Source organism: Somniosus microcephalus, chromosome 17 (assembly GCF_052327205.1).
Source record: "Somniosus microcephalus isolate GS21.2 chromosome 17, FLI_Smic_1.0, whole genome shotgun sequence".
Classification (NCBI taxonomy): domain Eukaryota; kingdom Metazoa; phylum Chordata; class Chondrichthyes; order Squaliformes; family Somniosidae; genus Somniosus; species Somniosus microcephalus.
The window spans coordinates 68,490,169-68,504,545 of NC_141003.1; the positions used below are offsets into that span (position 1 = coordinate 68,490,169).

The 14,377-nt window shown below is 49.0% G+C and overlaps 1 protein-coding gene across 1 annotated transcript in view; it reads right to left on the reverse strand.

Annotated features, from left to right (window-relative positions):
- Positions 1-14,377, reverse strand: part of snd1 (staphylococcal nuclease and tudor domain containing 1) — a 1,037,556-nt gene that overhangs the window by 794,956 nt on the left and 228,223 nt on the right. The window contains exon 12 of the mRNA XM_086010590.1: positions 12,908-13,008. Coding sequence (XP_085866716.1) covers positions 12,908-13,008 — 101 coding nt within the window. The remainder of the gene's footprint in view (positions 1-12,907; positions 13,009-14,377) is intronic.

Sequence of the window (14,377 nt, forward strand, 5' to 3'; positions counted from 1 at the left end):
AGTTTGGAAGCCCGGGACGGGATGCGGCAGCCATTTGCCTCCTGAGCCCTCTTTTCAGAGCTCCTGCCCTCTTTTCTTCCAGTCGCTCTTTTCTTCCCGCTCGAAAAACCCAACTCCACCCCTTCCTCCTGGGGTTTCTGCCTGGAGACTGCGCAGCCTCACTGTCTGCAACAGTTGATACTGGTGCAGAATTATGGAAAGTATGCTCTTAGTCACATTGTGTCCTTAAAAGTTCTTGCCGTACCTTCACATGGGCAACTTTAACCCAGGGATTTATAACAATGATAATGGGCCAGAAATTCCAGAACGGGGCTTGCAGCGCGTGCAAGCCCCGTATTTGCACTTACCCCGCGCTCCTGCCAATCAGCTCCAGGGACGCCTGCACTTCCAGAAACTGAAACAAGAATCCCGGGCAGCGTATGACGTCACGCCGCCCAGGAGTGCAGCCAGCGCGGACCCAGGAGCGTGCAGTGTAAGTGAGACACGCCCCTTGAGGTCTCAGTTTCACTGGACACGCCCCCAATGTTTCTGTCAAGCTGCTTTGCTTTTTTACATGCAAAGCAGCAGTTTAAATAGGTTTTTGGAAGTTTTTTGAAGATTTTGGTAACTTTTATAAAATTTTTAAAATGTTTACATTATTTTGAGTAATCTGAAGTAGTTTTAAAGAGAATTAAAGCAATTTAAAGACTTTTAAAAGCCCTAAAAGAATTTTTTTAATTCCATTTATTTATTTAGCAATGTCGTCGTCATACGTGTCTTCACACTGTTCCCTTTGGGGAACTGTATGAAGTGGTGGAAGGATTTATGGTCGTGATTAACGCTCATTCCGTGACCGTAACCATCTTTGAACCAGCCATTAGGGCGGTTAGTCCTATGGCGGGAGGGTTTTACGGGCTCCCACAAGCTATACAAGGAGGGGGGGCCACCCACACCCACAGACGCAAATATCCCACTGGATGTCAACCCAGAATTTAGAGCCGGAGCTCCGACTCCACTTGCCGGGACTGTCTGGAGCGGGGTTCGAAACCCTACCCAGATCTGGCCCAGCGGCGGGGATCCTACCGCTATGACAAACGCCCAATCCGATTAGCAACGTGAAATGGCAGCATAGGGCTCCAGTCACGGGGAGGGAAAAGGCGCAGGAAACGTATGGGTGTCACCTTTTGTGCGGAGTGGGCCTTTTGCGTAGCAGTAAGCATCCCCTCCGCTGGGCCAGAAGGAGTAGGGTTTTGAACCCCACTCCAGACAGTCCCGGCAAGTGGAGTCGGAGCTCCAACTTTAAATTCTGGGTGGACATCCAGCGGGATACTTGCGTCCGTGGGTGTTGGTGGCCCCCCCCTCCCTCAGATGGGTTGTGGGAGCCCGTAAAACCCTCCCGCCATAGGACTAACCACCCTAATGGCTGGTTCAAAGATGGTTACGGTCACGGAATGAGCGTTAATCACGGCCATAAATCCTTCCACCACTTCATACAGTTCCCCAAAGGGAACGGTGTGAGGATACGTCCGATGATGACCTCTTGCGCAATGCACCTCCTTGGACCCTCAGTCGCAGATGCGAGGGGGCAAGTTGTGCAAGTGTTAAATTTTTTATTTTATTGACATGTAAAATGTTGGCCCAATAATTCCCTTCCAAATGCGCTAGTACGGTCGGGGTACTTACGCATCTGGCCGGATGAAATGCCGGTTTTCAGCATGCACAGTGCATGTGGGGAAAACCGGCATTTCCTGTCCTCTGAACGAAGGGGTTCAGGGGCAGAACGCGTGCGACTGCACATGCAGCGCGTGCGCAGTATAATTCGCCGCTTTCATTAATGCTTTCAGTGAGGTCCAGTCATTACAACTTACACATGAAAAAAGCATGGGTACAGTTGCTACAGAGGCTGCGGAGGAAGATATTTCTTATCGTGGAGCTTCTGAAAGTATGTATGTCTGTATATATTCCTTTGCGTGTTATGTATATATTCCTTTACTTATGTGTATGAATGTATTATTTAATTATGACTTTCAGAGAAAGTAACTTATTGGAAAATCATAATTAAAAACATACATTCATAGTAAAGGAATATAAAACATACATACATATACGTAAAGGAATATATGTGGACATACATACATAACTCATTCTCACATTCCATTCACACAGCCACAATTGCTCCTTCTACCTACCGTTCTGAAAACCCTTTAAAAAAAAAAAAAAATTTAACTTTAAAACTTACTTAAAATTTCTTAAAATAACTTCCCTCCCTTTCCCAAACAAAAATATTGCATTTCAAAAGCTCCACGATAAAATATATCTTCCTCCGCAGCCAATGAACCACTTTACACTTGCTTTTTTTCAGTGTAAGTTCTGAGGACTTACCCTCACGGATTACATGAACGAAATCCACGAAGTTCACTGCGCAAGCGCTGCCTGTGCAGTCGCACGCGCTCGAGGTCTGGAAATGCCGGCGTTCCCCGTATGCGCTGTTCCTGCTGAACGCCGGCATTTCCAACGGCCAGAAGCGTGAGTACACCGAGCGCACTCACGCTTCTGGCCTGGAATTTCTGGCCCAATATAGTGTCTAAGTTAAAGATTGATAACCATACTTAGCGTACATAACATTTCCAGTGGGTATTACAAATGCAAATGACAAATTACTCATCACTGTTGCAGCATACCTTAGGCTATAGGAAATTTGACCAGATGGGCCTTTACACACTCCAACACAACTACAAGTGTTTCAGCTTCTATCCATCAATGTGAAATGCATTAGAAATTGTCCTGCTTGTATTTGCTTCCAATTACATTTAATTATGTTGCTTTCTATATCCACAAAAAAAATCAATTTGCATCATTACAGATTCTACTTTGAAAGAGATACATAAAAAGGTGAAAGTTCCAGAATTTATTAAACTTTTCTTCGACTCTCCTCTCAACAAAAGATGATACCCGGGGAAAAACCACTGTGGTGTCAAGCATTTAATATTGTCTGAATGTATTCATCAGAGAACATTTGTTTTTGGTTCCATTGTGCTCTACAAGACATTTGACCATCTATATCAATATGTTCACTCGACCTCAGTTATCTAGCTCACTTTTAAAATGGTATTAACCTACCTTCAACTACTTTTAATAGGACTCTATTCCAAGTTTCTGCTATGGTATATGAGGAAAGGTTTCTGAATCACTTGTCTGACTTGAAACCTAAATCTTATACCCTTGCGCTCAAATTCTGCAATCAGTTAGTTAAAGGGGAAGTACTTTCAATAAAAAAATTATTCTATTGCTAATTTTCCCCCCAATCAGCAGCATATTTCCTGGTTATTGGGAGAAATTAATTAAGCAAGACATTCTCCTATTCACCACTTCAGCAACGCTGTTTATGGAGAGGTCTGTATATATCCCAGAACAGCTCCATTTATTTGCAAAGCTGCTTCGGACATGGCTGGAGTACAATCTGAGCCAGAAAAAGCTTGTACTGGGGCTGGGTATGGTGGTGTACCCAGCTAGTAATGAGCCTTCTCTGGTCAGGTGCCTTCAAACTGGATTCCAAGCATGTCTAAAGCACTGACTCCTACAGAAGAGAAGGGAAGTGCACGGAAATGAGCAGAATGAGTTTTTATTGAAAGAGATCAATGAGAAATTTAAATCTAAAATGCTGAGGGGCACCATTTATGCAGATATGAGCAGGCTATTTGACTTGGATTATATGCATAGAAAGCAAGTTTAAGGTTTAAATTTAAACAAGCTCCAAGTGATAGTAAGGGTTAGAAGACACTCTTTTCCCCTTCTTTCTACTCTCTCGCCATTTCAACCCTTCCCCGAATAATGGATATGTGCAGCAGACTCCAAGCAAAATCTGACACTCCAGGACTTGAGTTATGTGGTTGAGAAGTAGACAACAGCACCCTTCCCCACAAGTCGTGGAGACATAAGGGAGCCTAAAACAGAGCCCTGCATCCATCTGTTCAAGTTATACAAATCTCCCTTGGAAAGGAAAGCAATGCCATACTCTCGTCTAGCTTCGAATACCTTTTATTGTCTCTTTTTTACTTCTTTTGTTTCTTTTATTCTTTTGTCCGATCGCAGCCCTGCCTCCGATCTATCTTTTCTTGGCAGTTTTGAAGGGTTCGACCCGAAATGTCAACTCAAATTTCTGTTCACGGATGTTGCCTGACCTGCTGAGTTTTTCCAGCATTTTCTGTTGTTATTTTGGATTTCCAACATCCGCAGTATTTTGCTATCGTACTAGTGTTTGGTTCACTGCCACACCTCTTCTAGGAATGCCTACCTTGACGAAGTTCTGCTCTTCTCTTCGACGGGATCTCCGTTTGGCTCTTCAACCTTGTTCATCTTCATTACTTTCAGTTTCCCTTCTCGTGTTTGATCAGGTATCTGCCAAGACTCGGTTTCACAGCCACATCATTTTCCTCAGCAACTGTCTCTGGTTCCGACTTATTCCACGTGGATTCCAACTAAACTTCCACCCTTCGTGCTTCGGATCCACCCAGGATTACAAATATCTCCAAGATATTCATTGTTCCTCGAACTACTGCTCTCGCCGCATCCGGAGATCCACGCTCAACGCCATGCGGCGCCACATGAACATGCTCGACTTCTCTTCAGCAACACCGGCGCACTCTATCTCAAAGCTGTCCGGGTCCACAGTTCCATTTCATCCTTCGATTCATCCGACGCTTCAACAAAAAACTTCTCTGCTTCCTTTCCGATGTCAAGGATCGCAAGCTTCATCAACTCTTGGACACCAACGCCCCTCCGGAACCTTCTTCCCCTTCACTTTCCTCTGACCCCCCTTCTCCCAATCTCACCCCCTGCCGCGTTTTCACTATCCCCTCTGACCTTCCACACTCTGACCCTGAACGATCAGTCCTCAGCAACACATTCTCCCCGTGTTTGCGTGGGTTTTCTCCGGGTGCTCCAGTTTCCTCCCACAGTCCAAAGATGTGCGGGTTAGGTTGATTGGCTATGATAAATTGACCCTTAGTGTTAGGGGGATTAAATACGTGGGGTTACAGGGATAGGGTGGGATGTGTGTTGGTGTAGGGGTTACGGGGATCGGGTGGGATATGTGTCGGTGCAGGCTTGATGGGCTGAAATGGCCTCTATCTGCACTGTGGGGTTTGTGTGTGATTCTGTGTGAAAGGCCTGAGCTTCATCCCCTTACGCCCCCACCTCAATGAATTGTGAGCTCGGCACGATGTTGAGCTCTTTTTCCGCCGCCCTCGTCTCCGTGCCCACTTCTCTGGCCAGGAGTCTTCCCCGCGCACAACTGACCCTTTCTCCCGCTTGCAGAATTCCTGTTCTACCTGGACCCCTCCCCCTGGCCTCTTACCCCCTCTAAATCTTTCCATCGCTAACTGCCGCCGTGACATTGGCTGTCTCCATTTCTCTGCTCCCCTCACTCACTCCAACCTACCTCCCTCTGAACTTGCAGCACTCCATTCTCTTAGATCCAACCCTGACATTGTCATTAAACCCGCTGACAAGGGTGGTGCTGTTGTTGTTTGGCGCACTGACCTCTACCTAGCGGAAGCTGACGCCAACTCTCCGACACCTCCTCCTACCTCCACCTGAACCATGACCCCACCACCAAACATTAAACCACCGTTTCCAAGACTGTCACTGACCTCATCTCCTCTGGAGATCTTCCCCCCCCGCTGCCACCAACCTCAGTTCCACACAGCCCGCTTCTACCTCCTTCCCAAGATCCACAAACAGGGCTGCCCTGGTAGACCCATTGTTTCAGCCTGTTCTTGCCCCACGGAACTTATCTCTTCCTATCTTGACTATCTTTTCTCCCCTTGTCCAGTCTCTTCCCACCTACATCTGCGACTCTTCGGACGCCCTCCGCCACTAACAGTTTACAGTTTCCTGGCCCCAACCGCTTCCTTTTCACCATGGACGTACAATCCCTCTACACCTCCATCCCCCACCTGGATGGCCTGAGGGCGCTCCACTTCTTCCTTGAACAGAGGCCTGATCAGTCCCCATCCACCATCACCCTCCTCCGCCTGGCTGAACTTGTTCTCACATTGAACAACTTCTCCTTTAACTCCACTCATTTCCTCCAAATCAAAGGTGTTGCCATGGGTACCCGCATGGGTCCTAGCTATGCCTGCCTTTTCGTGGGCTATGTGGAACCATCTTTGTTCCAGTCCTACTCGGGTCCCCTCCCTCACCTCTTTTTCCGATACATTGATGACTGACATTGATGACTGTATCGGTGCCGTTTCCTGCTCTCGCCCCGAACTAGACAATTTCATTCACACTGCCTCCAATTTCCACCCTTCCCTCACTTTCACATGGTCCATCTCTGACGCTTCCCTTCCTCGACTTCTCCGTCTCCATCGCTGGGGATAGGTTATCGACCAATATTTACTACAAGCCCACTGACTCCCACAGCTACCTGGACTACACTTCTTCCCACCCCACTTCCTGTAAGGACTCTATTCCATTCTCCCAGTTTCTCCGTCTCCGCCGTATCTGCTCCGACGATGCCACCTTCCACACCAGTGCTTCAGACATATCTTCCTTTTTCCGCAACCGAGGATTCCCCTCTGTGGTAAACCACTTTTATCGTTACACTATAGTTATCACTGTTGTATTGTTATCACCGTTATCACTGTTGTATCACGATACGAGGTCGCCTCTTGTCGCGCTGTTATACCTGGGCTGACCACCTCCGACTCCGCCCATGGCTCCACCTACCTGCCCAGGTATAAAGGTAGTCGACTGGCTGGTATTCCTCCTTGTTGGACCCGATCACCCACGAGGGTGGGCTCTGTTATTTAGTCAATAAAAACCTTTAGTTACGTTCCTAACTCGTCGCTTTTTATTGGACGAATTGATAGGTATATCAATTTTATTGACTAAATTTTAAAGATGTCTACTACTGGCCAGCCAGAAGCCCTCCCAGAAGCACAGCCACACCAGCCGGCTTGGCTGCAAGCCCTCAAACCACCGTACCTGGATCTAAACCCACAGGCAGCAAACGCAGCCCTCAACTTCAAACACTGGCTGGACTGCTTCGAATCCTACCTGGAAGAATCCGGCGCCCCGCAGAGATCCAAACTAAGACTTCTGAACGCCCAAGCGAGCCCGAGAGTATACGCACTCATACAGGACACGACTACGTACGAGGCCGCTATCAACCTACTGAAACAGCAGTACCGCAGCCCGGTAAATTACATGTACACCAGGCACCTCCTAAGATCCCGCCCGCAACAGCCAGGAGAGTCTGTAGCTGAATTTTTACGGGCGCTAAGAGCACTCGGCAGGAACTGTGACTTTAAAGCGGTGACGGCTGTTGAAAATACGGAGGATAATATCCGCGATGCCTTTGTGAAAGGCCTACGGTCCGACTACTCACGGCAAAGACTGCTTGAAGCTAAAGACCTCGACCTGGACAAAGCTGAAGCCCTCGCTCTCTCCCTGGAGGTGGCCCATCAGGACCAGGAGGCGTTTTCCAGGTACTGCTCGCGACCCTGGGACTCGGGCCCGACCCCTACCGCAATACCCTTCGCAGCGCCGCCCCCGGGACCTACCCCGACCCCTACCGCAATACCCTTCGCAGCGCCGCCCCCGGGACCTACCTCAGCGTCGGCGTCCCGGACCCGACCGGGCCCGCCACCCCCGGTACCGGCTCCGACATCGGGCACCCGCGATCGGGCCGCCGGCTGCTTCTTTTGCGGCCAGGAGAAGCACCCGAGGTCGCGCTGCCCAGCCAGGAACTCTACCTGCACAACCTGCAGGAAGAAAGGCCACGTCTCTAAGGCCTGCAGGAGCGGATCTTCAGAGGCCAGCAGTGCCTCATGCGAACTGTGGGGGCGGATCAAGCCCGCCCACACCACCTGTCCAAGTCGATGATGGACATCAAAGTAAACGGCCACGCCACGACCTGCCTGTTCGACAGCGGAAGCACGGAGAGCTTCATCCACCCAGACACGGTGAGCCACTACTCCCTCCCTGTCCTGCCAACGCGCAACCGAATCTCGATGGCATCGAGGTCCCACGCCACGGACATTAGCGGCTACTGTGCTGTGACCTTGTCGGTTAAGGGTACAGAGTATAAAAACTTTAAACTCCTTGTCCTCCCCCAGCTCTGCGCTGCCGTCCTACTAGGGCTGGACTTCCAATCCCACCTCCAAAGTGTAACCCTAGCATACGGTGGACCCCTCCCCCCACTCACAGTCGACAACCAGCGAAGGTTAAACCGCCCACCGCGTAACACCTGCAGCCTATCCACCCTCAAGGTGCCGCCACCTTCCCTGTTCGCTAACCTCACCCCCGACTGCAAACCCGTCGCTACCAAGAGCAGGCGGTACAGCGCTGGGGACAGAGCTTTCATTAGCTCTGAGGTGCAGCGTCTCCTGAAGGAGGGCATCATCGAGGGGAGCAACAGCCCCTGGCGTGCCCAGGTCGTGGTCGTTAAGACCGGCGATAAAAATCGCCTGGTCATCGACTACAGCCAGACCATAAACAGATACACCCAGCTGGACGCATACCCCCTTCCCCGCATATCTGACATGGTCAATCAGATTGCACAATACCGCGTATTCTCGACCATCGACCTTAAGTCGGCCTACCACCAACTCCCTATCCACCCCGAGGACCGCCAGTACACCGCCTTCGAGGCGAATGGGCGCCTATACCACTTCCTTAGGGTCCCCTTCGGTGTCACCAACGGGGTCTCGGTCTTCCAAAGGGAGATGGACCGGATGGTTGACCAGAACGGACTGCAGGCCACATTCCCCTACCTAGATAACGTCACCATCTGCGGCCGCGACCGGCAGGACCACGACGTGAATCTGGAGAAATTCCTCCGTACAGCCCAACGGCTGAACCTCACCTACAATAAGGAGAAATGTGTGTTTAACACCTCGCGCCTTGCCATCCTTGGCTGTGTAGTAGAGAACGGACTCATCGGCCCCGACCCCGAAAGAATGCGCCCCCTCATGGAGCTACCCCTCCCCCACTGCCCTAAGGCACTTAAGAGAACCCTGGGGCTCTTCGCCTACTATGCCCAATGGGTGCCCAATTATGCAGACAAAGCCAGACCCCTCATGAAGTCCACATCCTTCCCCCTTACGGAGGAAGCGTGCGCAGCCTTCTCCCTCATTAAGGGAGACATTGCCAAGGCCACTATGCACGCAGTGGATGAGTCCATCCCCTTCCAAGTCGAGAGCGATGCATCCGACTTCGCCCTAGCCGCCACCCTTAACCAGGAGGGGAGACCGGTGGCCTTCTTCTCAAGGACCCTACAGGGCCCTGAGATCCGACACTCGTCGGTCGAGAAGGAGGCCCAGGCGATTGTGGAGGCGGTACGACGCTGGAGGCACTACCTGGCAGGCAAACGATTTACCCTCCTTACCGACCAACGTTCGGTCGCTTTTATGTTTAATAACAAGCTGAGGGGCAAAATCAAGAATGACAAGATCTTGAGGTGGAGAATCGAGCTCTCCACCTACGATTATGATATCTTGTACCGGCCAGGTAAGCTGAACGAACCCCCCGATGCTCTGTCACGAATTACATGCGCCAGCGCGCAAAGTGATAGACTTCAGACCCTCCACAACGACCTCTGCCACCCCGGGGTCACCAGACTTTACCACTTCATTAAGGCCCGCAACCTGCCCTACTCCATCGAGGAGGTCAGGACCATAACCAGGAACTGCCAGACCTGCGCCGAGTGCAAACCGCACTTCTTTAGGCCGGACAGAGCAAGCCTGATCAAGGCCACCCGCCCCTTCGAGCGCCTGAGCATCGACTTTAAGGGGCCCCTCCCGTCCTCTGACCGTAATGTGTACTTCCTCAACATTGTTGATGAGTACTCCCGTTTCCCCTTTGCCTTCCCCTGCCCAGACATGACCAGTACCACGGTCATTAAATGCCTGAACGACCTCTTCGCCTTGTTCGGGTTCCCAAACTATATACATAGTGACCGGGGCTCCTCTTTCATGAGCGAGGAACTCCGTCAGTTCCTATTAGCGAGAGGTATTGCAGCAAGTAGGACCACCAGCTACAACCCCCAAGGGAACGGCCAGGTGGAAAGAGAGAACGCGACGGTATGGAAGGCCGTCCTCTTAGCCTTAAAGTCTAAGGGCCTCCCAACCTCCCGCTGGCAGGAAGTCCTCCCGACAGCGCTGCACTCCATCCGGTCACTACTTTGCACTGCCGTTAACGCCACCCCCCATGAACGAATGTTTGTTTTCCCCAGGAAGTCGACTACGGGAACCACTCTACCAACCTGGCTGACCTCTCCGGGGCCCGTCTTGCTGCGAAAGCACGTGAGGGCCCATAACACAGACCCCCTGGTCGAAAGGGTGAACCTCCTGCACGCCAACCCCCAGTACGCCTACGTGGCTTACCCAGACGGGCGGGAGGACACTGTCTCCTTACGAGACCTCGCACCCTCGGGCACTCCGGAGACACCACCTTAACCCCCCCCCACCACCCCCCCAATTCCAGCCCAGGTAGACGGCATGCCGGAACCCCACGAGCCTTCGCCGGCCACGCAGACACCAGCACTAACACCGGATAATGCAGCACCACCGCTGCGACGATCGGAGAGGCTTACGAGGCCTCCGGACAGACTGACATACCAGAACTGGTAGTACACTTCACCCCGCCGGACTCAAATCTAAACAAGGGGTGAATGTGGTAAACCACTTTTATCGTTACACTATAGTTATCACTGTTGTATTGTTATCACCGTTATCACTGTTGTATCACGATACGAGGTCGCCTCTTGTCGCGCTGTTATACCTGGGCTGACCACCTCCGACTCCGCCCATGGCTCCACCTACCTGCCCAGGTATAAAGGTAGTCGACTGGCTGGTATTCCTCCTTGTTGGACCCGATCACCCACGAGGGTGGGCTCTGTTATTTAGTCAATAAAAACCTTTAGTTACGTTCCTAACTCGTCGCTTTTTATTGGACGAATTGATAGGTATATCACCCTCTACCGTGATTGACACTGCCCTCGACCGTGTCAGTTCTATCTCCCGCACTTCTGCCCTCACCCCTGCCCCTCCCTCCCGGAACCACGATAGGGTTCCCCTTGTCCTCACCTTTCACCCCACCAGCCTCCACATTCAACGGATCATCCTCTGGCATTTCCACTACCTCCAAAGTGATCCCACCACCAAACGTATCTTCCCCTCCCCTCCCAGCATTCCACAGGGACCGCTCCCTCCGAGACACCCTAGTCCACCACTATCACCCCAAACAGCCCTTCCCCTTCGCCCGGCACCTTCCCGTGCAAGCAGAGGAGATGTAACACCTGCCCCTATACCGCCCCCATTCCCACTGTCCAGGGCCCCAAACACCCCTTCCAGGTGAAACAGCGATTTACTTGTACTTCTCGCAATCTAGTATACTGTATTCGCTGCTCACGATGCGGTCTCCTCTACATTGGGGAGACCAAACGCAGATTGGGTGACCGCTTTGTGGAACACCTCCGTTCAGTCCGTAAGGGTGACCCCAAGCTTCCGATCGCCTGTCATTTTAATTCACCGCCCCATTCCCACTCACCGTCCTTGGCCTCTTGTATTGTTCCACGGAAGCTCAACGTAAACTCGAGGAACAGCACCTCATCTTCCGATTCGGCACTCTGCAGCCTTCCGGACTCAATATCGAGTTCAACAATTTCAGATCATAACCTCGGCCCCTATTTCATTTTTTCTTGTAATTTTTCCACTCCTTTCCCCCCCCCCCCCACCCCTTTTCCTTTTGTTTCTCTCTTACACCTGGCAGCTATCTCTTGCCCTGCCAGTACACTTTACACCTAATCTCAGCCTATTACCCATCTCGTCTAGCTTCTAATACCTTTTGTCTCTTTTTTTACTTCTTTTGTTTCTTTTATTCTTTTGTCTGATCACAGCCATGCCTCCGATCTATCTTTTCTTTCCAGTTTTGAAGGGTTCGTCCCGAAACGTCAACTCAAATTTCTGTCCACGGATGTTGCCTGACTTGCTGAGTTTTTCCAGCATTTTCTGTTGTTATAACGCCATACTCTATTCTTGTGCAGTATTGAGGGCAGGATTGCTCGAGTTTCAGGTTTAAAACTTAAACTATGTGCTTCAACAGCATAGTTTTAGTCCAGCAGTTTATTTTAGTTTTTGCATAGTAATACGAAGCTTCACCTCAAAATGCTTAATGCTGCAACACTGATGCTCGTGAAAATGTACACAGCTGAGGCGTGTACATGCATTGGGTGGTCACAACATGGCAAGGGGCATTTACTGAATTCACTTTAAAGAACAGGTGATGTCCATTCACTTATGTTTGGGCAGGAGTTCTAGGCGAAGAGCCAGCAGTCAATGGTGCAGACAGCAAACACACAGTTCTTCCCCAACCCCCTCCAGCTGCCAGTGGCTCATGGAATAGCAGTTCCGGTTGGATTATTGAATCACGAGGAATGAATTCAACATCCATATTTATAAGATTACTATCCACGGCACATTATTGTCTGCAGATGCTATATAACTACATTTTCTAAGAAAAGAATTTTTGGAATCATTTTTGCAATCTTTACTGTATCGTAATAATGAGCACTGCAACGTAATCCCCACAGCTATCAATTTCAGACACTAATCTAATGAGTAAGGAACAATCGTTCAGCATATTGACATTTTCAGGAATTGACATTTTGGAAGCTGCATGCATTTAAGCCCCAAAAGACCCTCTTTTGCAATTGTCCAGACTGCATGGTGTTAAAACAAATTAAATAACCAGAAACATTATTATTGCACCAGTTAGCTGGGTGCCAGAATGCTGGTAGATGTGCCAAATTCTACACCCCCAACCTTCCCACAGCTAAGTCTCCTGTGATCCAATTATCTTCTCTCAAAAAAAAGCATTAACAGCTTCTCCAGGAGATTTGCCCCAGCTCTGATCTACTCACATTCCGCCAATAGTAACTGTAGAACAGGTGCGTTCAGGGAATGCCGGGGTCACGTTCGTAGATGGGGTGGCTTGTCTGATGTAGTCCACTGTTACATTAACCTAATGAACAAGAGAGAAGACTCAGATCAGCTTCAGGCATATCAAATTAATCTAATTTCTGTCAGCAAGCATGGTGCCAAATTTGGAGAACACTTATAGCCGGTAGAGATGAAAAGGAAAACCGCAAATGCTGGAGCTCTGAACAGAAAATGTTGGATATCCACAGGTCAGTCAGCATCTGATAGAGAAAGATGGATTAATGTTTGAAATGGGACACTTCATCCAACCAAATATTTTGAGAACAATCAATCAATCGCATTTCAGCCAACACAAACCATATAAAATACTAACAGATCACAAGCAATGTTCTCTAATTTTTTTTTGTACTGAGCGGGTCACAAACTCCTTTGAGCGCAACCTTTTCGTCAGTGAGCAAATTTTAAAACAACTTTTACAACGACAGCAACAGCAACCACTTAAAAGTAATGCCATATTGCCACCCCACCCCACCATCTCAAATCATGAGACAATCAGACAAGGTTCTGTACAAGTTTAACATAACTTCTGCTTCTGAATTCTATTCCTCTAGAAATGAGCCCCAGTGCTTTATTTGCACTTTTATGGCTTTTTTAACCTGTGTTGCTACTTTTAATGATTTGTGAATCTATACCCCTAGATCCCTTTGTACCTCGACTCCATTTGGACTCTTATTTTCCAAAGAGTAGGTCGCCTCCTTATTCCTCCTACCAAAATGCACCACCTCACATTTATCTACACTGAAATTTATTTGTCATTTACATGCCCCTTCTGCAAGTTTGTTTGCGGTAGAATTAATTAAAGGCTTTTAGTTGGTCATGTACAAACTCTATTTAATAAAAAATTCGTCAGAAATGACTGGGATATAAAAGAACTGCATAATAATGCATTAACACTTCAGAAACGTCGCTCAGTTACACCGTTATGCATCGACAAACAATACAAAAGCCCAAGGTGGTGAAAGAGGCATATCTATTCGTGCAATTTGTGTTAATTTTAAAGTTTTCAATGTATTAGCCCATCCCTCATCACTATAACAACAGCTGCACAAGCAGCAGGAGCAGCGGCTTTCCTATGGCACTGATGTGCTGTACGTCCACATAAGTGATTAGAATATTAATTAAATGCAACCAGACAACCAACAAATATAAAGGGCTGTAGTTCTTTAGTTCACAGTATTGGAGAATTGAACAAAAACGGGTATCCGTATTTCAAACTTCAATCACTTCCATTAATAAACGTGGTCTTGTTGAACCAGCACTTCCCCACAACGTAACATGTCAGAAATGCAGCACTTATTCACAAGTGCAGAAAAACACATACACAATTTGCATCATCGAATTAAAAACAAAAAGCAGGAAAAGCTATGATTTAACAGAAATAAACATTCATC